At 48.2% G+C, this 24,922-nt stretch overlaps 1 protein-coding gene across 1 annotated transcript in view; it reads right to left on the reverse strand.

The window, feature by feature from the left end:
* Wdr95 (WD40 repeat domain 95) overlaps positions 1 to 24,032 on the reverse strand; it is a 50,436-nt gene extending 26,404 nt beyond the window's left edge. Inside the window, exons 1-9 of the mRNA XM_039089920.2 lie at positions 23,802 to 24,032; positions 21,735 to 21,840; positions 15,190 to 15,341; positions 8,237 to 8,339; positions 6,650 to 6,747; positions 6,487 to 6,566; positions 5,521 to 5,575; positions 3,568 to 3,613; positions 2,120 to 2,179 (exon numbers count right to left, since the gene is read on the reverse strand). Coding sequence (XP_038945848.1) covers positions 2,120 to 2,179; positions 3,568 to 3,613; positions 5,521 to 5,575; positions 6,487 to 6,566; positions 6,650 to 6,747; positions 8,237 to 8,339; positions 15,190 to 15,341; positions 21,735 to 21,840; positions 23,802 to 23,977 — 876 coding nt within the window. The 5' untranslated portion in view covers positions 23,978 to 24,032. The remainder of the gene's footprint in view (positions 1 to 2,119; positions 2,180 to 3,567; positions 3,614 to 5,520; positions 5,576 to 6,486; positions 6,567 to 6,649; positions 6,748 to 8,236; positions 8,340 to 15,189; positions 15,342 to 21,734; positions 21,841 to 23,801) is intronic.
* Positions 24,033 to 24,922: the final 890 nt, after the last annotated feature.

A 24,922-nucleotide genomic window follows, 5' to 3' on the forward strand; every position in this document is an offset into this window, starting at 1 on the left:
GTTGGGGGGGCTGTGTCAAACGACTCTCTCACCGGAGTTACACATCAGATATTTAAATTATGATTCATAACAGTAACAAAATTACAGAGGAACTGTACTGAAGGTCCTACAGCTTTAGAAATGTTGAGAACCATTAAGCCAAAGTAAGGCAACAGTATTTAGAGAGGTTATTGGTGTCACATAGATCATGAGCATGTGGTCCGTGTCGGGATTAGTGTCCATACAAGAACAGGAAGAGGCACACAGTTCCTGTTTGCTCTGCTATGCGGAGACAAAGCAAAGAGAGGCTGACAGTGGCTAGCTTTCTATCTGAAGGCCAGAAAGGGAGCCCTCACCAGGACCTGGCCTCAGGACCTGAAACGGGGGTGGGGTGGGTGGGTGAGTGGAGGGTGGGGGAGGGGGGCTAAGGTGGGGGGAAGAGAAGGGGAGGGGGAGGGGAGATAGAATTTTGTTGTTTAGGCTTTGTAGGGTGTGCTTTCTGTTAAGGCAACTCATTAGCATATCTGCCCTCCTACTTCTAAGATGCTGGCTCATCAGACTCTCCACAGTCCTTCCAAAAGACACGCTCCTGTGCCTCTGCACTGTGCTCCTGCAGCCCTTCTGCTCACAGTGAAGGTCGTCTTTCCCTTCCTAAAGAACCCCTAGTGATCTTTCGATTGCCGGGATTCTGCTTGTGTCCTCACCTGCCTGTGAACTTGGTAAGAGTCGCATTCGTCTCTTCTGCGCCTGCCTACTAAGCACATGAGTATGCCAGTGCTCGAAAAAGACGTGTGCACGCTGGAATACTAAATGTTTATGCCCTCCACTGACCTAAGCTGATAGCCAGACGCCATGGCTCCCCTGGGAAACCTTGCATATGACTTCGTTATTTCCCTTGGTGCTTGGCGAAACTGCAAGCTCTGTGAAGAAGGCAAGACCATGTCAGAGCTTGCTTATTACAATTGGAACTCGCGTAAACAACACATATTTGGTCCACAAGAGGCATTTAGTAGAAGCTGAATGAATGAAAACATATTACCGGGTAATTATTATGAAATGGGCTCTGGACAAGGTCTTCCAGACCACAGAGGAGGTCAGATGAGGACTGGCTACGTGGACATACTGGTTAAATTCATGTCAACTTGACACAAGCTAGAGTTATCAGAGGGAAGGGACCCTCTATTGATTAAATGCCTCTATAAGATCAAGCCGTAGGCAAGCCTGTAAGGCATTTTCTTAATTAGTGATTGATGGGGGACAGCCAAGCCCATTGTGTATGGGGCCACCCCTGGAATGGTGGTCCTGGGTTCTATGAGAAAGCAGGCTGAGCAAGCCATCAGGAGCAAGCCAGTAAGCAGCACCCCTCCACGGCCTCTGCATCAACGCCTGCCTCCAGGATCCTGCTTTGGATTCCTGTCCTGACTTCCTTTGATGATGAACTGTGAAGCGGAAGCATAAACTGAATAAACCCTTTCCTCCCCGAGTTTCTTTGTGTTTCATGACAGCTATAGGAGCCCTAACTCAGGTAATGGAGTTTGTATTTTAGCGACATGTGCCCTGTGGAATATTGGTAGGGTACAGAATAGCTGGTCCTATGACAGGCAGCTGGGTGGGGTGACCTTAGTTTCTGTATTTTGTGTCTTAATGCCTTGGCATGTAAACAGTTTTGAAGGATGTCATTCATCCCTGAGAAACTGTAGGGAGCTGGGGATATTCTGATCCCTGACAAGCATTGGGCCTCTAACAAGCCACACAGAATCAGGAATGCCATGATATCACGAATACAATTTGGCTTACCAAGAAGGAACAGGTAAGGAAAACTTTGATTAAAAAACACTCCTTCCCCACCTTGAGCTTCCTGCACCCGGGGACTCCCCAGCTGGACTCAAGGAGCGCGGCTTGAACTCCGCCCCTCTGGCCCCACACCTCAACTTGAACATGGGGCCATCACATCACCTCTTCCAGAGAGAAGGCAGCTGCCTGGACCGTGTACTACTCAGGCAGGAGTCTGGCGGTCAGTAGCAGAGGCTTCAGAGAAACTGAGCATGCGTGGCAGGCTCAGGACGTGCAGGGGAGCCTTTAGCGTGAAGGAGGTCTTCACTGTGTGCTACTTTGGGCCAGACAGTGGGCTGGGGCTCACCAGGTCATCCTGCCAGTGGGGCTGAGGCTTCCGGAAGTGATGAAAATCACGAGGAATGTCCTGTATACAAAGCCAAACAGGACCCATTGTGCAAGCCATTAAATGAGCTGCCAACACATTTGCGACGTCAGAAGAGAAGGTGTTGGCACATTTCATAACCCTACCCCTCACCCCACCACTGATGCAGATTTTTGAAATGTCAAAGCAAATTCCCCAAGTGCCAGTGGGAATGAAAAGCAATCCTCTCCTGACGTCTGGGTAATTGCATTTCGGCAAATCATATGTCAACTGACAAGTTCTTCTTGGATCCACCGCATAGCTTTGCCTTTATAATAAGACCCAGGGCTGTTTCAAGGGCTAAACCGACGCCATCAGCCCGGGAAGTTGTAATACCAAAGGACAGATTCAGTGCTGAAATTTCCCAGGTAGTCTTCCCTCAAATCACTTTTGGGATGCGAGGCTTAAGCTGTGAAATACAGTGAACTTTGAAATGAATAAGGAAAACGGCCAGTGTTTAAAGACGTTAGGAAACGCAGGAACACCCAGCAGAGCAAGCAGGGCAATAGAAAGTCACAGGTAGATTTAAAACTTAGTTTGGGGGTGCTACTTCAAACTTCTGTCTCCTAATCCCCTCCATAAAGAGGGATTTCATGTCTGCAGAGACGTTTATCGGTGGCCTTTTATTGCCTCTTTCTGATTGGAGCCGCTCTAGGATGCTTTAAAGACAGGTCAGGAGGAATGAAGAAAGTAAAAGCCTTTCATACTCCTCTACCATCCGCCTCCCGGCTCAGCGTAGCCTCCCACTTGGACTTAGGTCTTTGTAAGTAGGCTGGGGAGGAGGGGCAAGGAGGAGCTGGGGGCGGGGAAGCCGGAAGGTGTGAGTCAGGAATAGAACTCAAGACCTGCACAACCTCCAGCTCCTAGGAACCCAGAGGCTCTGGAAGCTCTCCTAGCTGGTACACCTTTTTTTTCGGAGCTGGGGACCGAACCCAGGGCCTTGTGCTTGCTAGGCAAGCGCTCTACCACTGAGCTAAATCCCCAACCCTGCTGGTACATCTTCTAAAGGGGAATTTTTGGAAGACACTGAGAGGAAAGTCTTTAGAAAAGAGGAGAGGAAAGAATAAGGAGAAATAAAGGGACTCCTGTGTGTGTCACTTGCTTTATTCCAGGCCGCAAAAACATGCTTGAATCTATTTTTAAAGAAGAAGTAGGATACTGGAGGGGTGGCTCAGAGGTTAAGAGCACTGGCTGCTCTTTCAGAAAACCTGAGTTCTGTTCTCAGAGATCTGGCGGCGGTGTACACCTGCACTCACATGCACCCCCCCCTTCCCCAACCTCCACATAATTACAAAAACAAAACAAATACATCTAAACAATGAGATGGAGGGAGGAGAGTCCATTGGAGAGGAGGGCTTTTGAAATGTCTTCATTTGTTACATTGTACTTACAAAATACACGTTTATTCTTCGGTCCCATCCAACAGCTATGACACACCTAAGACAACAACAAAAAAAGATACATTTATAACACTCTAGCTTGGGTTTGTTATTAACTTTATGGTTTAACCCTGCCTTATCCACAGGATTAAAAGAAAGGATAGGAAACTTTCTGATGCTTATGGAGAACAACGGGAAATGACAAATCAGGGTCAGCCTTTAAAGCACCGGGAGCCAGGAACAGCCACCCCTTAAGTCTGAGTTCTACAGATCCTTTGAAAGCAGCTGCCTTGGGGCAGGCGGGGGCCGGGTGGGGGAAGTGGAGTGGGGAGATTTACTTGATCTTCAGAGCCTGTCTGAACTATCCAGCCAAGGCTACTCACAGAAATAACCTAAGGATTGCTTCTCTCTCTTAAAGGGTATTTGGGGAGGAGTTACAGTATTTTTGCTCCACTTTGTGATTTGTTACTTTGGCATTTAAAAAATAGTTATTATTATTATTATTATTATTATTATTATTATTATTATTATTATTATATGAATATGAGCTGTTTTGCCTGCATTTATGTTTGTGCACCTGGTGCCTGTGGAGTCCAGGAGGTGTCAGATACCCGGATCTGGAGTTACAGATGTCCGTGAGCACTATGTGGTGCTGGGAATTGAACCTAAGTCCTCTGCAAGAGCAGTCAGTGCTCCTAACCGCTAAGTCATCTCTCCAGCCCTGCTGATTTTTTTCTAGTTAATAAATCACTTGGTGGTTATTGGTATTCTGTCTAAGCTCCACCCCCACAGCTACCTGGCAACAGCCAGGTACGCTCTGCCCCCCAGTTGCTTGGCAACAGCCAGCTGTGCCTGGCTATAAAGGGGGCTGCTTGCCCCCTCCTCTCCCTCTTGCTCTCTTTTTGATCTTCTCTGCTCTGGTGCCCTCTTCCGTGCATCTTCCCTTTTGTCCCTTTTCTGCCCATTTCCCTCCCCCCTCTTCCCTCCATGTGCCCATGACTGGCCTCCTTCTTCCCTCCCCTACTCTTCTTCTCTCATTAAACCTTCCCACGTGGAACCATGTTGGCTTGGTGTGTTCTGTCTGGATGGAGGCTGAGATTTAAACCTCAACAGTGGGGAGATAGCTTTCTTTTTTTTTTTTTTGGAGCTGGGGACCGAACCCAGGGCCTTGCGCTTCCTAGGCAAGCGCTCTACCGCTGAGCTAAATCCCCAACCCCGGGAGATAGCTTTCTAAACAGTTATCCCAATGTGCAGAGATTTCCTTCAGTCCTCTGGCAGGGCCTAGCTGCCTAAATTACCTCCCAGAAACATCCGGGATCCCCAAATACTTCTACACATTTTATTCTGGAAAATTCTCTTCACTGTCATTATGGCCATCAGATCCCAAACAGCTAAGATGTTGAAGTTTTAGTTGCCATGTGGTGGTGACTGGATTAAAGGGTGCTAACTTATCTATGGGTTAGCACACTGACGGATCCATAGCTGACTGTGCTGCTAAGGGGTGGGATTCAGGCCCTCAGCAATTAAGAGCACTGACACACTGACCGTTCTTGCAGAGGACCCAGTTTTGGTTCCCTAACACCCTTATCCGGTGGCTCCCAACTGTAACTCCAGTTCCGGGGCATCTTATACCCTCTGACTTCCAGGGACTCCTGCACACATGTGAACTCATGTAGGCAGACGTGCACACACATAATAAAGAAGTAAATATTTCAATGCGGAAAGAGAGGCGGGTCTTGGTGGGAGGAAGTGGGCCGCCAGGGATGTGTATGCCTTTGAAAGCTGTGTCTAGTCCTTGGCTTTTTGATCTCTCTCTCTTTTCCTCATGACCTGAGCAGCTCTTCTCTGCCATTGCCCTTCTAACCATGACGTCCCCATCTTGCCACAGGCTGAGGTCTCGAGGCATTTTTTTTCTCACAATGATGAAAAGCTAGCTAACACACCACCAGGCTGGATGGAACTCACCCGTTTCGGTTCACCTCCATGTAGGTACAGTCGCAGACTTCATTTTGATTTTCATCTAGAAATACATTATCATCTTATGTCAAGCAATTTCTTTACTAACTCTCGCTCAAATCAGCTCTCAAGGGTTGCCCTAACGTGTCAGAATAGACTTTGTTGTTTACTCGCTAGACACCTGTTCCATTAAAGCACCGTTTGCTTATGACCACCTTCTCCCTCTGATTCTGCCCTTGATCTGCTACAGGAAGCGGCTTGGCTTCTCTGGATAGGACCCGGTATGTGGCACACGACACAGAGTGAGTGGATGGGCAGATGGTCAAAGCTGGTGCGAGGGTGAGGCTCATGAATTTAGCTTCGCGTCTCTTCCACCTTGACTTTATTTCTTCCCTTTTAAAAGGTGAAGAATATGCTCTTTACCTGCTCTGTTGGCCTTCTACAGGCCAGAATCAAGGTATTTTTTTTAAACCAAGATTAGACATAGCAAATAAATGAGTAGCTTTGGAGTAGGTGAGATTTTATATCTATACATCTAAGTATCTATATATCTATACTTACATTGTGCATATATATTGTCTTTATTTTATATGCATTGGTGTTTTGCCTGCATGCATGTCTGTTTGAGGGTGTCAGACCTTGGAATTAAAAACAGGTGTGAGCTGCCATGTGGGTGCTGGGAATTGAACCCGGGTCCTCTGGAAGAGCAGACAGTGCTCTTCACTGCTGAGCCATCTCTCCATCCCCAGGTGAGATTTGTAATAAGAGACTTGCGTTTAATTTGTGTGGTTGTATCTCCAAGAAATGTTAAGTCCAGAAACATTAAATACCATGAAATAGAGAGAAAGGGGGTAGAGTGATGCCATATACCTGGGAGGCTCGATCTTACTTGGTTCATTTTCCATTTATGATAAACGCACAATCGCGCATCCGCACTCTATGGGGACCACTTGCTGGAGTCCCCGCCTCACTTGCCGTGTTGAAGGGTGTGCAGACAGTGTCCATTATTGTAGCTCCATATTTTCAGATCGCCATCTCTTCCCCCAGTAACAAGCCTAGGAACCAGATTGTACCACTAGGATGACAGGACTCAGGTCACCCTGCTGAGGGGCTCGTGCACACCAGAGAAAGGCTGTACCTTCTTCCGCTGGAGTCAAAGGCCAGACAGGTGATGCCAGCATTGCCAATAAATTCAGACACCCATCTTCCCGTTTCGAGGTCCCACACTTTCACTACCTGTATCAAAGTTGAAAGAAAGTTGGCTTAGGGATAATGAACATCAAATGAAAGGAAATTTGCTTTTAGAAGTCTAGTGACGTAAATATCAAAGATGACGGTATAGGGGAGCAGGAGAGGACCAGGGATCCAGCCCCTAGCACCTGCATGGCAGCTCGTAGCCATCTGTAACTCCAGTTCTAAGGGATCCAGCACCCTCATCTGGCCTCTGCAGACAGTACAATAACTCGCGTACAGGCAGGCCAAACACCCAAACACACTACGTAAAAATAAATAAATCTTAAAGATAAGCGTTTGCCTAGGAACTATCTGTACTCACACACAAGCTGGCTTCCTTGAACCTATCCATCGGCTTAGCACAGCCATAGGAAATTGCCAGACAGATCTCTTAAACAACAGAGATGTTTTGTTTCACAGTCTGGAGGTTCAAAGTCCAGAATCAGGGTGTTGGTGGGTGTGACAGTGTTAAGCATCAACTTGACAAGATCTAGAATCCCCAGGGAGGGGCGTCTCAGTGAGGGCTTCTCTAGATCGGGCTGGCCTGCGGGCAGCCTCGGCAGGGATTTTCTTAAGCTTGGGTGAACTGTGGTAGGAAGACCCAGCCTCAGTGTGAGAGGCACAGTTGAGTGAGGAGCTAAGCTCATGCTTCTGGGCCCTGGATGCAGTGTGACCTTAGCTCACACTTCTGGGCCCTGGATGCAGTGTGACCTGAGCTCACACTTCTGGACCATGGATGCTGTGTGACCTGAACTCACACTTGTGGGCTGTGGATGGAGCGCGAGTGACCTCGGTTGATGCTTCTGGACTGTACATGCGTGATGCCCAGTTGTCTGCAGCTTCGGCCCTGTTGACTTCCTGGTGGCAACAGTAGACCGTAACTTGGAACATAAACTCAAATAAACCCTTGGGCCCAGCAGTTTCATTGGATATTTGATTGACGCCGTGGCGGTGGGATTCATTTCCTGTGCTGTCTACAGTTCCATTCCTATGACCTTCCTCAGCACAGTTGATTCCCTTCCTGCAATGACTCTATTTCATGCCCAACCCGTGAGCAGCCTTTGAATGAGAATCCTCCGCCAGGAGTCCAATATCCTCTGTCTTAATGGCTGAAGTCAGTTACCAACCACCCCGGGGAGGGTTTCTCAGCCTGCTCTCAAGGTCTTCTGAGCAGACGGTAGAGTAGTGTTTCAACCAGTTAATGAGAAGTATTTGCTGTACGACACACGAGATAATCACAAGAATATAATACTCTCAGAACGGATGTTCCTTCCATAGAGCTCATACTGAGAGCCGCTGGAGAAACGCCAGGCACTTCCACTTGTCTCTAAGCAAAGATTGTCCAAACAGTACAGGGTCATTAACAGAGCGGAACTGAACGTCCACCCCACTGTTGGTTTCTAGGAACAGAACACACTGCTCAGCTTTAATGGGAAGATGGAGAGGCCAGGCTACCTCACAGACACGTCATTGCTAAGGACTGGACACTTACAGAGGCTTCGCAGCAGCTGACCACTTGCCTGAAGGCTGGGTTGTACCTGCAGCACACCACGGGCTCTTGGTGGGAACGCAGCAGGTGGGGCTCTGGGACAGATCTAGTTCAGGAGAAACAGAGACAACAGACACTTGTGGTGACTGCTTGCCAGGTGACCCAGGGGTGGGGGGAGTAGCTGCTGTTCCGCTACACAGTGGCCAGCAGGGAAGAAAGGCTTTGGATTCATACGATGGATCCAGGACCCTGGGAAATTTGCCTAACTGCTTAAAATCCCACTCTCTAATCTGCGATATGGGGTTAGTGATTCCTTTTACAGGGTTGTAACAGGGCGGGCTGGCTGGTTTTTATGTCAGGTTGACACAGGCTACAGTCACCAGAGAGGTGGGAGAGTCAATTGAGAAAACGCCTCCTTAAGATCTGGTTGTAGGCAAGCCTGTTGGGCATTGATGAGGAAGGACCCAGTCTACAGCAGGTGGTGCCATCCGTGGGCTGGTAGTTCTGGGTGCTATAAAAAAAGCAGGTTGAGCATGCCATGTGGAGCAAGCCAGTTACCAACACCCCTGCATGGCCTCTGCATCAACTCCGGCCTCCAGGTTCCTGCCCTGTTTGGATTCCTGTCCTGATTCCTTCAATGATGAACAGTGCTGTGGATGCACAAGCCAAATAAACCCTTCCCTCCCCAACTTGCTTCGGCTGTGGCATTTCATCACAGCCATAGACATGGGGATTAAATAGGAAAAGCTATGTGGGCATCTTCTCAGAATAGTACACGTGATTGACACATAAGACACGCTCAGAACACACGTGACTGGCGCGTGATGAGGTGTAATGACTACTAAAGAGGGAAGCAGAGAGCATGCACCTCCAATTGATTGATTGATTGATTGATTGATTGAGACAGGCTCTCCTGTAGCTCAGGCTGTTCTCAAACTCAAGATCCTTCTGAGATTCCATCTCCTGAGCAATAATGGGATCACGGGTGTGTGCCACCACAAGCGGCCATGCATCTCCTTGTAAGGGCAGAGGAGTGTGATTGGATGGTTCATAGAATGATCTAGAGCGATGAGAATTCAGATCTCCTCCCAAGCAAATGTAAACAAATGAGTACGCTATGAATCTTTCTGCCCCAAAGGCATCACTTCTCAGTGACTGCAGGGGTGAGGGCAGTAGGCCCCGGGCTGTGGCGCGCAGGGGTACCCAGGTGCAAAGGGCACGTCAGAGCAATCGGAGCCTGATTCGTACTCTGCCTCTGGGAATCCAGCACTCAGCAGCCACTTGAGCCCGTTGGCCTCATTTCCTCATCTGCAAAATACAACCCCTTGTGGGGATGTGAGGAATAATTAGGAGGAAATGCATATAAATATCCGAATGTGGTGGACGTAATACTGAGCATTAATTCCACGTGTGCTCTCCCTGCCACCTCCCTCTTCATTGTTCATTGTTCTGCAGTGAATCCTCAGGCTCGGCCTCCCACAGATCTGCAGCCTCAGCTCTCCAAGAACGAGCAGCCTGTCCCTGGGTTTGAAGAGGTGATGTTGGGGTCTGGGGCAGGCAGGAGGAAGCAGGAAGTCCAAAGAAAGGAGGAACCAAGGAAAAGGAGAAAAAACTCTGGGTTTGGCTGCCCGGTCTGGTCTGATCCTTTCCCCCAGATGCTGGGGGAGGAGTTAGGCTTTGCAAATGAGGGCCCAGGTAACTCTGGGTTGCACAACTCCCGAGTGACAGCAGGGATGGGGTGGGCTAGGACAGGAGACAGGATCTGGCACCTAATTGTTAGCACTAGAGATTGTGAATGTGTTTGCCATGAGGCAGAATTTCCAGTCACTGCATTCCAAAAGGAATCAATCAAGTGAGCTGTTTGTTCTACACAACTCCATCATGCAGAACAAACAGGAGTTTGATTGGCAGAAGCTTCCACTTCCAGCGGGCTGCTTTGGCATCCTGAGTGAAGCCCTCAAGCTCTCTGAAGAGCCTGGCTACACCAGTCATTCCGTTGCGCCTCCATTTGAGTTTTCCGAGCAGTTCTAGCTGGCCGCATGGCTTCACCGAGATTAGAAAGGGAGTGGGTGGCTAAGACCAAGGTCACACCCGAGGCTGCGAAATGTGCTTGTTTTTCCCGTGAGGTTAATTTTAAAGATATTTGTAATTATGTGTAAGCACATATCTGCGTGTGGGCTTAGGCACGTGCGTATAGCTGACTGTAAGGGCCAGAGGTGTCAGGCCTTCTAGAAGTACAGTCACAGGCAGTAGTGAGCTGCCCGATGTACGAGAAACTGAGCTGGAGCCTCTGCAAGAGCAGGAAGTTCTCTTGACCACTGAGCCATCTCCAGGTCCCCTGAAATGGACTCCTGACACGAAGTTTGACCTCTGAGTACAGCAGATGAATTAAGAAATGCCCGCCCATGCTTACATTCACAAATCAAGAGCAGGCACGGGAGGACAGAGGGCTTAGGAAGCCAGTCACCCTTTTGAAAAAGTACCTGAAACCCTCAGGCTATGACGGCCACTCTAAGGATTTTCTGCATCCTTGTCTTGGACCATGTATGCTGGTTAACACTGGGAGAAGCTGTGGTGGGGGGAGGAATGTATGTTGTGTAGCCAGGAGGAATAACAGGGGATAAAGAGTGGTCCACACGAGGCTGGGGAGATGGTTAAGAGCACTGGTTGTTCTTCCAGAGGACCTGGGTTTGATTCCCAGTATCCACATTAAAAAAAAAGAAGAAGAAATAAATTAAAAAAAAAAAGAGTGGGGCACACTGGTACCAGGCTGGCTGTAATGAGGGCCATGCTTTTTGGATTGCAGAGAGCCTAACAGTTCTTAAAGCATATGCCAAGCCCCCCAACTCTCAAGCTAGCAGGGCAGGGGAGAATTCCTTTCCCACAGAAGGGTGAGGCTTATTCCATTGCCTTTGGGTCTTTAGGCTGTGGGGAAGGGCACCAGAAGGACATGTCCTTTTGTCTGATGTTTGCTTACTTCTTTCGTTCTCTCTCTCTCTCTTTCTTTCTTTCTTTCTTTCTTTCTTTCTTTCCTTCTTTCTTTCTTTCCTTCTTAATTTCTTTCTTTCTCTCTTTCTTTCTGTGTTTACTTAATGTGCATGACTGTTTGGTCACATGTATGTATGGGTACCGCATGGGCACCTCATGCCTGGAGAAGTCAGAGAGTGCATGGGATCCCCTGGAACTGGGTTTATGGATAAGTGTGAGCTGCCAAGGAGAATATGGGTGCCAGAAACTGAACCTGATTCCCCCTCCCCCATGTGGGCAGGAAGCGCTCTTAATTGTTGAATCCTCCCTCCCCCCCTTAGGGGTTGTTTGTTTGTTGGATCTTTTTTCTTTTTTCTTCTTTTTTTTCTTTTTTTTTTTTTCGGAGCTGGGGACCGAACCCAGGGCCTTGCGCTTCCTAGGCAAGCGCTCTACCGCTGAGCTAAATCCCCAACCCCATGGATCTTTTTTCTTAAGCTACATTCTGACTATGGTTCCTCCTGCCCCGGCTCTTCTCAGGTCCTCCCCGCCACCCCATCCACCCAAATTCACGCCCTCCCCTGCTCTTTCAGTTTGTTCAGAAAACAAACTGGCATCTAAAAAAAAAAAAATAAACAAGCTTAAATACGACAAAAGCAAAGCCAAACAAACTTTAGTAAGATGAAAACAAATGAACAATGAACAATGGAAAAATAAGAAGCCAAAGAAAAAGCACAAGAAGAACATATAGACGCAGAGACACACTCATTGGCACATATAGACACACTCATTGGCACATATAGACACAGAGACACGCTCATTGGCACATATAGACACAGAGACACACTCATTGGCACATACAGACACATACATTGGCACATATAGATGCACAGACACACTCATTGGCACATGTAGTTGCAGAGACACACACACTGACACCTATAGACACACACATTGGCACATATAGATGTAGAGACATACTCATTGGCACATATAGACACAGAGACACACATTGGCACATATAGACACAGAGACACACTCATTGGCACATATAGATGTAGAGACATACTCATTGGCACATATAGACACAGAGACACACATTGGCACATATAGACTCAGAGACACACTTCTTGGCACATATAGATGCAGACACACACATTGACACATATAGACACAGAGACACAAACATTGGGACATATAGATGCAGAGACACACACATTGACACATATAGACACAGAGACACAAACATTGGGACATATAGATGCAGAGACACACACATTGGGACATATAGAGCAGAGACACACTCATTGGCACATATAGACACAGAGACACAAACATTGGGACATATAGATGCAGACACATACATTGGCACATATAGACACAGACACACACACATGGAGACATATAGATGCAGAGACATACACATTGACACATATAGATGCAGAGACACACATTGGCACATATAGACACAGAGATGCATGTTGGCACATACAGAAATCCCCTAAAAGCTCAAAACACTCCATGAGATGAGATCCATCCCCAACACTGCTTGGTTGCCAACAAACTGAGGCTAGCTAGGCCAAGGACCCAGGGGAAACCAAATACTACCACCCTACCTCAGGAAGACAGCAGCAGAACGCCTCCTAACGGCACTCTGCTATACTTCTATATATTCTCTAGTGTACGAGCAAGCCCAGCACCTTGCTCAGCCACCATCAGAGAAGCGTCCTCCTGCAGTGGATGGGAACAAGCACAGAGGCCCACAGCTGGACCTTGGAGCGCCCCCAGTGGGATATCTCCATCCACCTCCACTCACACTCAGGGAATCCTGCAGAGCAGGAGGTAGAAAGATTTTAAGAGCCAGAGGCAATGGAGAACACCAGAGGCACGAGGCCTTCTACACACAGCAGGACCGGTGCCCTGTGAACTCAGGGCGACCGTGGCAGGATGCACAGAGACTGCAGTCCCACAGTTGAGAGGTGGATACAAGCTCTCATCCCTAACCCAGACGCTATCTCCAGCTGATGACCACTCCCAAACGCAACTTTCCTTTTCTCTAATGGAGTCTCACTTGGCATAGGAACCACTCGTAAGGCCAGACCCCATACCCAGCAGCACATGGCCAACACAAAACTTCAGTGGCATCCGAGGTTTGTTGTCTCATAATGCTGTCTGGGCTTTTGTTTTATAGTTTCCAATTATAGGGTTTTTTGGGGGGAGTGGGTGGATTTCTGTGAGGGCCAATTTGTGTGTCTCTACACCTCTGTGTTCCTTGTGTCTTTTTTCCTTCTTGCTTTGCTTTTTCATGTAAGGTTCCCTCTCCTTTTTGATTCATTTAAGCAGGCAGGTGGGTGCAGAACAAAGCCAGAAGCCTTCCTTCTTCCAGAAGCAGGAAGGATGTCTTGTTTTTGCCCCTGGCTCCCATGCACCTTGGCAATCCACCCTCGTTTAATGGATTCCTAATTATGCATCTGTAAAGGGTTGACCTAGGCAACCTCTGCACACCTGATGTTACTGTAAGACTGGAAAGCCTCGGTTCAGGAAGGCCAGAGACAGCCAAGGGGCCTGATGTGCAGAGTCCTCTCCAGCCCAGGGAGGGCAGAGGTGGAAGAAAAGGCAACTGGCCACTCTATCCTTTGCCAAAAAGGCAATGATACTATAGCTGGGGCTTGGGGTAGAGTATGGGGGTGTCAAGGAAACTAGAATGTGTGTGGAATTGGGGAGATGCCGCTCCCAAGGCATTATAGCCTCAGGTACTAGGGAAGAGAATCTACTCAGGGGTCCCCATCACTTTGGAATGTACTGCCTGCATGGCTAGCTTGCTTTATGGACGGGGGATGGGGTGTGACTTGGTTAGGGTTCCATTGCTGTGAAGGGACAATGTGACCAAGCCAACTCTTTTTTTTTAATTATTATTACTTTTTTATAATAACTTAAGTATTTCTTATTTACATTTGGAGTGTTATTCCCTTTCCCGGTTTCCGGGCCGACATCCCCCTAACCCTCCCCCTCCCCTTCTTTATGGGTGTTTCCCTCCCCATCCTTCCCCCATTACCGCCCTCCCCCCAACAATCCCATTCACTGGGGGTTCACTCTTGGCAGGACCAAGGGCATCCCCTTCCACTGGTGCTCTTACTAGGATATTCATTGCTACCTATGAGGTTGGAGCCCAGGGTCAGTCTTTAGGTAGTGGCTTAGTCCCTGGAAGCTCTGGTTGCCAAGCCAACTCTTACAGAAAACATTTAATTGGAGCTAGCTTACAGGTTAGGGGTTTGGTCCTCTATCATCAAGGCAGGAAGCATGGGAGCAGCCAGGCTGGCAAGGTGCTGATGGAGAACCAAGAGTTCTACATCTTGATTAGAAGGCAGCCAGGAGGAGATAGATGTCTTCCACAGGTGACCAGGAGACTAGCTCACTGGGCGTAGCTTGAGTTTAGGAGACCTCAAAGTCTATCCCACTTCCTCCAACGAGGCCACACCTACTCCCACGAGGCCACACCTACTCCCACGAGGCCACACCTCCTAATAGGTCCACTCCGAGTGAGCCAACCATTCAAACACATGGTTCTAGGGGGGCCAAACCTGTTCAAACCACCACAGGGGTTCTGAGGCATGGGGAGTGGCAGAGGCAACAGCACTGTAGGAACACCAGACTCCCCTCACCCCAGATCTCCTGTTCAGCTTCTGCCTTTGGATCTGGACTCTGCTCCGGATCCACACACATAATGATATATTGAATCCAGATATAATGAATCATGTACTATAGGATTAAGGCTGGTGGGTGGGATAGGCACGAAAGGAAGTCACTTCTAGATAGTACAGGTTACTCTGTTGTCACTAGAGGAAGCGTGGAGAGAGACTCATCAAATATAAGCTGCAGTTTCAGAGCCTGTGACCTGAGCGTTGACTAGAATATTGACCGCACCACCGGGACCCTCTAGAACCCTCTAGAACACCGCACAGGCAAAGCTCAGATGACAGACAGTCTCCTACCCCGCTTTTAGGTGAAAGAGAGCCAGGGTACCCGTGGCCACACACAGGGCTCTAGGTCCGGGGAGATAGAGACAGGCTGTGAGTTCTCCCTTGATGCCACTGGCTTTGGAAGAGACCGTACAGCAGCAGCTGTGGGTCTCCAGATCCCAGATCTGTGGAGAAAATGGGGGAAAGTAATAGGTTTTTATTTGGTTCTCCTTTCTTTAGGTGGGCTCTCCCTATGTGGCCCAGGCTGGCTTCAGACTCTAAAGCCTATGTGTGCCACACACTCTGTTAGTGATACGGTTTGCACATTTGCTATATGCCCACAGATGTTTGTTGTGGGATCAGGCTTAACCTGACTGAATTTAAACTCTAGCCCATGTCCACCCCCACTTACCGTCAAAATGCTGAAAGAGGGTGAAGGGTGACCAAAGAGAGGGGACGATTGTGACCATGAGTCTCTATCCATCCCACAAGGAAGTAACCAGTCACCTCATTCTCCATGGATCCAGCCTCCGCAGCTTGGATCTGGTTTGGGGAACCTTAATAATCAAACCTGTTTCTACTTTTTAATACAAGACCACCAACCCTGTCATGAGGCAGATACTTGGAAGTCACATGGAATGGCTTCCTATGTGGCTGTTGTCTGAGGACATGTCAGACCAGAGAGTCCATCTACCTGGTTTGGAATCCAAGTAGTTCCACCTGGGTAGCCTAACATTGCTTCCCCTCAGTACTGTCTGTAATGTAGAGGACACATACACACGGGCACTCAGACAAACACATACATATATATGCATACACGTATACACACATATGTACACATTACACAGAGACACACAGATGTAAACACACACACACACACTCACACACTCACACACACTCACACACTCACACACACTGCACACATCTACATTCACCTCGGCCGGGACGTGGCAGTTCTATTCCACCTGGAGGAGGCACCTTTCCCTCTGACGGAGTTGCATAGAGAATTTTAGAAAATTGATTATAGACAATGCTTAGGGAAGTGGCTAAAATATAATAATGGGTCAACATGATTGCAATGATCTTGCTGTCAATCACTTGTTAGGCTTGTAAACCACACCTTGGCTCTGGCATTCTTTTGTAGACTGTGAGCTGGTGGGGGCTTAGAGCAAGAGAGGAGCAGCTGGAGTCAGAGGGGAGGGGTCAATGATGGCGGGAGAGGGGAGGTCGGGGTACAGGTGGCTCACACCTGTAATCCCAGCACTGGGGAGGCAGAGGCAGGGGGATCTCTGAGTTTGAAGCCAGCTTGGTCTACAGAGTGAGTTCCAGGACAGCCAGGGCTACACAGAGAAACCCTGTCTCAAAAAACAAACAAACAAACAAACAAAAAACCAAAAAACAAAACAAACCAACCAAACTAAATAATAAAATAAAGGAGAGAAGAGCAGGCTGGGCCAAGCACAAAATGAGGACGTCCACGACCATCAGAGAGACAGTGGCTGCCCTTCAAAGCTACACATACCCACCATTGTGTCAGCTACCTTGAGTCCTGGTTTCCTTCACTTTTTGTTGTGGGTGGATTGCTACCCTCCCTTCGAATGGTGAATAGCCCCAGTTCCTCAGGAAGGAGCTCAATTTGGAAATGGGGTTGTTGAGATTTAGTAGTGAGGATGAATGAGGTCCTCAGGGAATAGGCTAGACTCTGATCCAACAGTGTGAGTAGCTTTGCAAGCAGAGGAGAGTTAGAGAGAGACAGTGGGAAGATGCACACGTCGACGGTGGCAGAGATCAGGACAGAGCATATCCAACCAAAGAATACCAGACTACTATAAGGCAGGCCTGGGGCCTGGGTCCACCCCACTTTCACAGCCCTCCAAAGACCCCACGCTGCCTGACAGTTTGAGCTTCTAGCCTTGGGACTATAAGCCAGTGCATTTCTGTTATTTAACCCACCCTGTCTCTTCTGGCACTTTGTTACTGCAGCCAATGTGAGTTAACTTTCTCCTCCTCCTCCTCCCCCTCCCCCTCCCCCCTCCCCCTACCCAAATTAAATGTTTTCCTTTATGAGAGTTGTCATGGTCATACTGTCTCTTTACAGCACTAAAACCCTAAGACACCTAGCATGTGCAAGATCATGGGCTCTACCTTGGGCAACTAAGACTGTTATTGAAAAACAAAGAGAAAGAGAGGGCTAAGCTACCACATTTGCCTTGCCTCATACAACAACACAGCAAGAAGACCCCAATTAGGTGCCAGTGTCATGTTTCTGGATGTCCTAGCCTTAGAACCATGAACTAAACAAGCCTGATCTCTTTTGTAAATTGGTTTGTCTCAGTTATTTTGTTATAGCACCAAAGAATGGAACAATAAATACACAAGATTCCAGAGAGGAAACACAGGAAATTCTGGAGTCTGGGAAAAAGCCATCTCAGGCGGGATGAGTCAGTGCTGAAGACCCATGAAGGGAAGGTAGGCAGACACTTGTTACATAGAAGTTTAGACTGAGTTATCAAATTAACAACAAATAGGCCAACTAAAAATAGCTTCTGCAAACGCAGACGACATGATGTAGGGGCTCACCAGGTTAACATTACCAAGGACCGGAAGTAAGAGGCTTGAGCAGGGAAGCCCATTTTCGAACCCAGCTCCTCACCAGCTTATTTCTGACTTTATTTCTGTGTTCATCCAGCCTGCCCTTAAAACCACTGTGTGTTGAACCGAGTGTGCACGCACAGAGTGTGCACGCACTGCCTTTAACAAGGACAGTTCCTCTACAAGGTGGGTCTTCCTCCCATCTTGGGCCGGTGTAAACCACTAAAGAGCCAAGTCAGTTTCGAAGGACTGAGTTATTCACCCCAAGTCACCTGGCTTGTGGTGGTGTCCAGAGCTGTCATCCTTTCCCTAATCCGTACGTCCTCGTCCATTTGCAGAGATGTTGCCGGGAAGAGGGTACCTACGGCATGTGGCACTTCCTGTTCACCCATCATGGCTGTGAAGTTTGCTCTGACTATGAGAAGAGGTGGCTGGAGTTGGAGCAGGCAGCAGTGCCCTCTTCATCTGCCTCTCGGCACTGGGGAGGATGGAGCCTCTAACTGGAGAGACGCTGGCCCTGGGTGGGAGCCCTCATTCACAGAACCATGGTGCCGGGTTAAAACAGACAGAAGTAAACCCATTGTCTTAACCTAGAGAAAGCACGGAGTGTGTCTGAGAGAGGTGCCCATGTTATGCTAGCTAGCCACGCTGCCTTCCTCCTTAGACACAATAAGTTTCCCTGAATTCTAATTCCGGTTGACGAACGATAGCCCCGTTTGTGGCTTGTGGCATTGCGTTTAGAGAGAATCCTGAGTGAAAAAGGCAATCCGAATCCGTCACTCTACTCCCCGTTAGAGACTGCCAGAAGCCAGCAGCCTCCCGGATTATCCCTATGTCCCTGTGATTTGGAAGAGTGAAATATTTGGGCTGAAAAGCAATTCAAAGAATGAAGACGCTCTGCTCAGGCAGGATAGACACTGAGCCCCTAGGCTCCTGGTTCATTAGCTGTTGTTTGATAGGACTCGTACGGTCTGAAATAACATCCACACCACATTTCCGAGATGGGGTTTCAATATATCTTAAATACACATCGGGAAGCTACTCAACATGCCTGAATCATCACCGGCGAGATGCTAATCTTGTAATCACGAGTTGAGATTGGAAGAAAACGGAGAGGCGATGGGGAAAGAAAATAGGACGGAAGGCATGTCCCCACATACAGAATTATGATTATCTGAGAGCCGCAAGATTCGAAGTGAAAAAAAAAAAAAAGCTCATTAAAAACTTGGAGCCCTCTGCACGGTGACTTTGGATGAAGCCTTCAGATGAATTTGATTTTCAAAATAAATCAAACTGTGGAGTTCATAAATCTCATCATTTTAATCAAGTTCGCCCGGAGGACTGAATTGCTTGCGTTTGGGTCCCGGTTATATTGCTGGCTGTTCTCTCCTCACCTTGTTGTATAGATTCGCTTCCAACCTCACTCGCGGGGCGGGGCCCTGCAGCCATCTTGGAACCACAGAGAGGAAGCTTCGGCACATCCCAGGCTGGGCACACACTTTCTCCCTCCTCGGCTCACTGGTCTGCCATCTTACCCAGTCCAGAGTTTAAGATTCTATCTAAATGCTAATCAAGCCTGATTTTATAACCCCGGCCGTTGCCACCCACCCTCCACCCCGCCCTGCAAATCCGGGTTGACTCTGTCCCAGACCCGCAGCTTCGCTTCTGGTCTTCCACCCTTATTTGCTGTCTCCCCCGTCGGCCTAGATTCCAAATCTTGTGTCACCCTTGAATCTTCCTTTGCCTTAAAAACTGCTTTATGGAACTATAACTCGTGCATCACAAAATTCACATTTTTAACGCGTTCATCTCAGAGGCCTTCAGCAGGCCGTGGAGTCACGCGACCTACTATCAGGGCACCCTTGTCTGCTCCTTCACGAACCCCTGCCCATCGTCGGCCATTCTGCATTCTGTCCACACTTCAGTCCCTGGTTAAAACACCTCCTGTCGCTTGGTGTCTTCTGGGTGTTTCGTACAAATATTCACCTCATATCACGCCTCTAAGGTCCGCCCATGTTAGAATGCAGATGGATGCTTCATTCTTTTGCCCCCAACACACTACATTTTTATTTTATGTTCCCAGTTTACAAGTTGCTGGGCATTTGAGTTGCATCTGCCTGAAGTAAATGGCACTGTTATACACATCGACAAGTACATTTTCGAGAATTGCATGCTCTTAGTTTTCTTGACCCTATCCCTGGGGGTGGAAACCCCGGGTCATATATTAACAATTTACCACTCGAGGGCTGACAAAATTATTTTTTTGAATGGCATTTTTTGTACCAATATATAGATATTCCAGTGTCTTCTCATTTTTAACAGCATCTGCTAATCTCTCCCCCTTCCCGCATCCTCACGAAAGTGGCGCTGTATTTGTTGTTTGGGTTTTAATTTCCCCATGACCGTGGTGCTGAGCACTGCATGCCTTGATTGGCCATTTTCAAAGAAGTGTCAAAAATGCTCACGTCTTTGCCCCGTGTTTCAGTTGGCTATCGTGGTTTTTTATTTCTAAGCAGTGAAAGTTACGGTCTCGATGCGAGTTCCCTATCAGGCATATGGTTTGCGATATCCCATTACGTAAGTTGTCTATTTCTTATTTTAATGACGCTCCACGAAGCACAGATGTTTCTAATTTTGACAAAGCCTCATTTATTTTCTTTTGTTTCTTGAACTTTTGATGTCATTTCTTAGAAACGAATGCCTAGCCCAAGGCCATGGAGCGCTCTCTCTCTCTCTCTTTCTCTCTCTCTTCCCTTCCCTCTTTGTCTCTCTCCTCTCTCCCTCCCTCTCTCTCCTCCCTCTCTCTCTCCCCCTCTCCCTCTCTGTCTCTGTCTTTGTCTGTCTGTCTGTCTGTCCCTCTCTCTCTCTCTCCTTTTCCTCTTTGTCTTTCTCTGACTCTCTCTCCCTCTCTGTCTCCCCCTGTTTCTCTGTCTCTCTGTCTCTGTCTCTCTCTCTCTCTTTCTCTTTCTCCCCTCTCCCTCTCTGTCTCTCTCTGTCTTTTTCTCTCTTCCTCCATTTCCCCCCTCTCTTCCTCTCTCTCTTTTCTTTTTCTTTCCTTTTTTTTGAGACAGAATCTCCCACATCTTACTAATTTATTTCAAGTTCCTACCCTGTGGCCACCAACAGCCCAGCAAAGCAGGCAGCTGGGTCGTCCCGTCTAGTCGCATCCTCTGAAGCGGGTGTAATGGCAGAGAAGGTAGCTAGTCAGACTGATTTTGCATAAAACAGTACACTGCAGAGGTTCTAGGCCAAGCAAGCACTGGACAGGGACAGGATGTTCAGTATATGAAGGAAACAAAGCCAGACTGTGATGTCATTGCCTCTCTCTAGGTCAGAAATGCTTAGGTTCTGAGGCTCATGGGTACCATTTCAGGAAGGCACGTGTCCAGCGTGTATTGCGGAATAGGAGCTAGCCACTGGTGGCAGGGGACAGAATTCCCAGCTCCATCCCTCTCTCTCCCAGATCCGTGGAGAAATGTTTGGGACAGGGACTACCAGGACAGTGTGCAGGCAAAGACACACATGCTGGAAGGGCTACATACCACACCAAGAACCGGCATGGAGAGTTCCAAAACAATCACCTGCTCGTGCACATGGGTACAGAGACTCAGACATACATCTACAAGCATCCACCAGCACACAAACACACACATACATTACACAAACACACATATACATGCACGCACATATACACACATATGTGCACATACACAAACACACACAGAAACATATGTAGGCACGCACACATACATACACACACCCTCCTAAAGCAAATATAAACTCCTCATGAGACACCCCGCCCCCAACTGCCAAAGATGGAGATCGGCGAATTGCTTGGGAGGCTAAGGCAGGAGAATTGTGGGGACTTCCTGGTCATTCTGGTCTACAGTAGGAGAACATGTTTCAAACTAAATAAATATAAATAAATTAGCTAATAGACAACCCCCCCCAAAGGTTGTGTGCATCAAAACATTAGAGGAACAGACCTTGACTGTGTTGTCAGCAGACACGGAAAACACTTTGTTTTCTTCCGAAGCTACGTGTACGTACATCACAGGGGCCATGTGGCCTCTCAGCACACCTGTTGGTTTTCTAGAAAGGAAAGGACAGATGAGCCCAAAGCCATTCTACCTGCTATTCCTACTTTAAAAATGCAAACCTTAGCCTGGCCCCTCGTGTGGCAGTTGTATTCAGCCTGGAGGAGGCTGAGACTTCCCTCTGATAGTACACAAGTAAAGATTCTGTGTAATAAAAGGACTGAGGCAAAAATAATAAGCAGTTTCAGCCACGGAGCTCCGGGCGAAAGGAAGCCTGGGGCTCTGCTTCTCCAGCTGTCAACAATAGCTGCATAAAAGGAATCGGTGAGGAACGGCCTGAGACGGCGGCCATCCATCCATTCCGTGACCCGTGGGTACTTCCTATGGACTTGAGGGAACGGCATTAAAATCTGCGTTTTGCGACATAAGGCTATTTTAAAGCGCCCTTGCAGGAGCTGAGTACTGGGAGGGTCAGGACATGGAGGGAGGTGGGGGGTGGGAGAGTGGGGGCTGTGGGGAAGGGAGGGGAGGGAGAGCCCGGCTGAGGCCGATGAAGAAGGGAGCACATGCCTGTTTTAGCCATAGCAGAACCAGGCAGAAAACTGCCTTCCGTTTTTTTTTTATGTATCACGTTGATCTGGGTCTTTCTGTTATTTATCCTCTTTATGACCGACCCTAGAGGGCGAGTATCCTGTCACAACTGTAAATGGGGAAACAGAGTCTGTTGCAGTTGGGCAGGAGAACCTCCTGGCTGGAAAGGCACTTACCCTGCTGTTCCTCATGGTCCTGGCTATCACCTGTACCATGGGCGAACACAGGATCCCCTTGTGGGTCTCCTCAGACAGGAACCTGGACATAGCCCACATGATTCTTGCTCACCAGAACAGAAAGCTCAGCTTCGCACTCCCCAGTCCCCACTTGTCTATGGGGACTTCTGCTTATGGGGTTCTGATTCTGCCATTGTTTCTCTGGGCTCCAGACACTTGACCGGTAAGTGGACCCGATGCAGGGGCCAGAGATGGGTTACAGATGTCACACCACGACACAGTAGGTCTCAGTACATAACGTGAAGGTAGACCTGGGGAGATGGCTCGGTGGATAAAGTGCTTGCCGTGCAAGCAGCAGGCGTGAGGAATGGAGCTCATATCCCCGGAATCCGAGGAAATGTTGGATGGGAGAGGCAGCCTGCTTGTAATCCCAGCACTCAGAAGGCAGAGTCTGAGGATCCGGGAGCAAGCTGGCTAGCTATTGGTAACAGCAAACTCTGGGCTCAACAGAGAGACTCTGTCAACGAATGAGATAGAGTGACTGAAGTAGATGCTGGTCTGCTTTGTTTCTGGGGTAAACATGACAACCAAAAGTAACTTGGGAAGGACAAGGGTTTACTTCCTTACAACTCCCAGGTCACAGTCCATCATTGATGGAGGCTTTTTCTCATTTGAGGTTCCTTTTTATCATCTGACTCTAGTTTATGTCAAGCTGACAAAAGTCTAAATCAGCACGATTCTCAGTGTCAGTTTCAGGAAAACACACACACACACACACACACACACACACGCATGCACACACACACTCGAATAGGCATGCCAATGTGTACACACATGCATGCATGCTGCACACATATGAATAGAACAAAGTAGATAAAAACCAAACTATTTCTGGGCGCCTGCTCAGAAGGGCCTACTGCGTAAATTGTGTGCCTGGCCCAAGAGGCCAGAAGAGGGACTTGGATTCCCTGGGCCTGGAATTATAGATAATTTTGAGTAATTGTGTGGGTGCTGGGAATAGAACCTGGGCCTTCTGGACGAGCAGCCAGTGCTTCTAACCATTGAGCCATCTCTCCAGCAGCTCCCATAGTGAACTTTTAGAAGCTGAAAATGAAAATGCCCCAGGCTCTGTGAGGGGGAGACTAATTTGGACATAGGCTTTTAAAGGATTTTTGTAGGGAATTTCCGGTCACAGTTCTATTTACTTTGCTACAGCAGCAGGACACTTGGTAGGAGAGAGACAGCTTACCCAGGCAGGTAAGGATTCCAGACCCTGACGATTCGATCCAGCCCGCCTGTCGCCAGCAGGTTTTTCTTCCTGCAGAAGGAGAACGCCTTGACTCCCTTATGGACACGGAACACGGTGCGATTACATTCTGCTTGCCTTTTGGCCAGAGCAAGGGATGCTGAGCTGCTCCCCATCATGACATTCTTCCCAACGTTTCTTATTTCATTCAGCTTTTCCTTGACATCTGTTGCTCCCACAGTGAACCCTAAAAATATTCACAGGAAAACAAGACACAGTCTCATAATGTGATTCCTTCAGTCTCCCCTCCCCCCACGGCCTGCTGTTTTTATTAAGGTCCCAGACTCTTTCTCAGTAATGACTCCGGTATTTTCTTTCATCCCCTGGGGTTAAATTCCAGACAGCCTGAAAATAAAAGTGACGGGATTGGGAAAAGACTCTTTTCACTTTTCTAAAAAAGGGGACCTGGACACCTGGGAGGGCAGACACAGCATGAAGGCTACATGCCATCTAGACTCTCGTCACTCGGCCTGGCATCTCCAACAGTGCTTTTGTGTCAGTCTTTGAGAAACTCAGTGATTCAAGCACACCCATCTCCATCTTCTAGTGAGAGAGCACAGCACACTTGCCATCCAGAAAAACATCAGAACTGTCCTGGAGAGGTTGCTCAGTGGTTAGAGCACTGGCTGTTCCTGCAGAGGACCTGGGTTTGATTCCCAGCATGCCCACGGTGACCCACAACCTTCTGTAACTCCAGTTCCAGGGGATCGGATGCCCTCTTGGCCTCCACAGGACATGGAATGCACACACACAGAAGAACACTCATACATAAAAATTATTTTAATATTACAAATAAACTATCAGGAGTCATCGAAACCTAGGACTGCCTGAAACTACACTGAAGTGCGTTTCCTACGTTTATCTGGAGAGCTAAGTTCAGGTGACCGATTGGTTGACTTATGAATTCTGTTAACAATCAGATCCAATGGTTGCATCGATGTCCCTCAGGTTCCAGCCCAGGTCTGACCTGAAGATGAAAATCCTCAATACACTCAGCGGGGCCTGTTGATCCCTGTCAGTGGCTTTTTTAGAACATTCGCCTCCATTGTGTTCCAAGTGGCTTA

Source organism: Rattus norvegicus, chromosome 12 (assembly GCF_036323735.1).
Source record: "Rattus norvegicus strain BN/NHsdMcwi chromosome 12, GRCr8, whole genome shotgun sequence".
Taxonomy (NCBI): domain Eukaryota; kingdom Metazoa; phylum Chordata; class Mammalia; order Rodentia; family Muridae; genus Rattus; species Rattus norvegicus.